The 2,455-nt window shown below is 50.6% G+C and overlaps 1 protein-coding gene across 1 annotated transcript; it reads right to left on the minus strand.

The window, feature by feature from the left end:
* Positions 1 to 1,181: 1,181 nt before the first annotated feature.
* Positions 1,182 to 2,035, minus strand: LOC136506132 (protein LURP-one-related 8-like). The gene has a single exon (XM_066501249.1). It carries the CDS (start codon positions 2,017 to 2,019, stop codon positions 1,276 to 1,278), a length of 744 nt encoding a protein of 247 aa, XP_066357346.1. The 5' UTR covers positions 2,020 to 2,035; the 3' UTR covers positions 1,182 to 1,275.
* Between the last annotated feature and the right edge of the window lie 420 nt (positions 2,036 to 2,455).

The raw sequence follows: 2,455 nt of genomic DNA on the forward strand, positions 1-2,455 counted from the left end.
TATATATATATATATATATATATATATATATATATATATATATATATATATATATATATATATATATAGAACAACTACTCTATAGCTGGCTACAAAATAACTTATTCCGTAGCCACTTTGAGTTACGATAATTACTATGTTAATTTACGAGATTATAGTAACTCCTTACTAAGTGGTTTAATATAACGTTATGGTAAATATCCCCATGTGTTATAGTAACCCAACTATCGTAAATATGTATTTATATTATGGTAAATTAGTATATAAAATTATAGTAAATGGAGGTGGCTACAGAATAACTTATTTTGTAGCCAGCTACTGAATAGCCTCTCCATATATATATATATATATATATATATATATATATATATATATATATATATATATAAAAACGAGAACAACTTACATTTTGAAATGGAGGGAGCAGCGTGTATGCATCATCTTTCTAAAACCGGCCTCGCAAATAAAGCAAGCAGCATGAGACAAATAAACACAGCGGAAAATACAACGCGGAGTTCATCCATACATACACAAATTCGCATGCATTCCTCATTGCCATTTTCATTCTTTATTTTTTTATAAATTTCTTGGAGCCAAAACAGAGGCGATTAGAATGTGGCTCTATGATTGGCCCCTGGGCCAGACTGACAGATCGAGACGATGCAATGAAGAACACTGTGTATACTCCGTATGTATTTGCTCGCTAGTCGTTACAGTTTCAATCTCTACTCAGCGAGTTGCTACATTTGACTTTTTAGAAATAATAATCTTATGCAACGAACTAATACAATTGAAAAGACAACTCACAAGAGATATTTTCACAACTTTTCTCTACAGCCAAACACGGCAAAATTACAAATCAACGAAAAAAAATTCAGGCACATGATGAAATATAGAAGTGTAGAACTAGATGGCGCGTTTCAGTAGTACTAGCTAGACTGTTTTGGGTATACAGTACAAAGGCATAGAGCTTCCAAGTTCCAACTGTTGGAGTCCGTAGTGTTTGTTCGTTATAATTACTGTCAATTGTGAATTTAAAAGTGAGTTGAGTGAACAAACTGAAGGAAGCTCAACTGAAAACAGCATCCATCCTTGAGCAAAATCCTGGACGAAGACGACGCCGGCGGCGGCCGCTGCTACTTCAGTTTGTTGGATTGGACGATCTCCGCCGCAGGGATCGATGTTGTGTTGTCTCTACATGCATGTTGGGTCCCATCCCACTCCCAACCCATGGGCCATGGCTGCGACGTTAACGTTGCAGTTGCCGGGTGCCGGCTACACCGACCATGTCCTGCTGCGCAGCAGGGACGACGACCGCGCGGACCGGCCACCGGCGAACATCTCATCGAGGGCGATGACGAGGCCCATGGCAAGCGTCGCGCCGAGGCGTGGGTCCGCCACCAGGCGGAACACGTCGTCCCCCACCACGGCCTCCTTCCGGCGGACCTCGGCCACCACGGCGTCCCCGTGCGTGTCCCGCACGGCGCAGGCGCGCAGCCCGTACGAGCCCTCCACCACGTACGATGCCTCGGCCTCGGCGGTGGTGCGGCGGCCTGACGAGGAGGAGGCTGGCACAAGGGGCGTCACGTAGGCCAGCGCCTTCTCCTTCGACGACGCCCTTCTGTGGCGGCGCACGGAGAGGAGCGGCTTGCTGTTGCTGCGCTCCGCCTCGGCATCCGAGGCGGCGTCGCCGTCGTAGATCACCCAGCGCTCCGCCATCATGCCGAGCCTCCTCTTGCGGCGGACGGTCAGGAGCGGGGTTCCCGTGGCGTCCATGAGCACGACCTCGGCGCGCCGGCGGCCGGAGGCGTCGTAGGAGTCGACGCGAAAGGCCAGGTCGCCGCTGGCGTCGTAGACGGTGAAGCCGTCGCAGTTGAAGAGCAGCGACTTGCGCCACACCGTCAGCACCGTGGGAGGCTCCGCCTCGTCGGGCGCCGCCGCGCTGCCTGTGCACGCGCCGCTGGTGCTGACCGGGACTGGGTCGGCGGCGGCGTTGGGGTGCACCTTCGTCTTGGGCATTTTTCTTGTCCCCCGGCTCGATCTTGTGGTAGCCTGGCCTGGTAGGGTAGGGACGTAGGGTACCTCCCTGGACACAGATCTAGAGGCCTCTGCGTGCTTGTGTGTGGCGGAGCTTGGGGTCCAGTGATTGGCTTGCCGACCGGATTGCAGAGGTAGAAGAGGAGATGGCAATTTATATAGGATCGTTGTCGCTGTGGTGGGCCGACGAGACAAGCGGTCTGTTCCCTGTTGGTTTCTACAAGTTCTGGTACTGGTTTACTGTGAGAGAAAATCAGTGTGTCCGAAAGCGAACATAGCGGCAGAACAGGACGCAGGGATCGCATTCGCACGTTACCCCTGGTCCAGGCCCCTGGGCTCATCAGGTCAACACAGAGCAACGCACGCGTACAGTGCTCCTGCGGGCCCATGTGTGGCCCTGTGCATGTAATGCCCTTTC

This window comes from Miscanthus floridulus, chromosome 14 (assembly GCF_019320115.1).
Source record: "Miscanthus floridulus cultivar M001 chromosome 14, ASM1932011v1, whole genome shotgun sequence".
Classification (NCBI taxonomy): Eukaryota; Viridiplantae; Streptophyta; class Magnoliopsida; order Poales; family Poaceae; genus Miscanthus; species Miscanthus floridulus.

Excerpts from the sequence above, each read along its gene's own strand:
- LOC136506132 (XM_066501249.1), bottom strand. The coding sequence starts at position 2,019 with ATGCCCAAGACGAAGGTGCACCCCAACGCCGCCGCCGACCCAGTCCCG.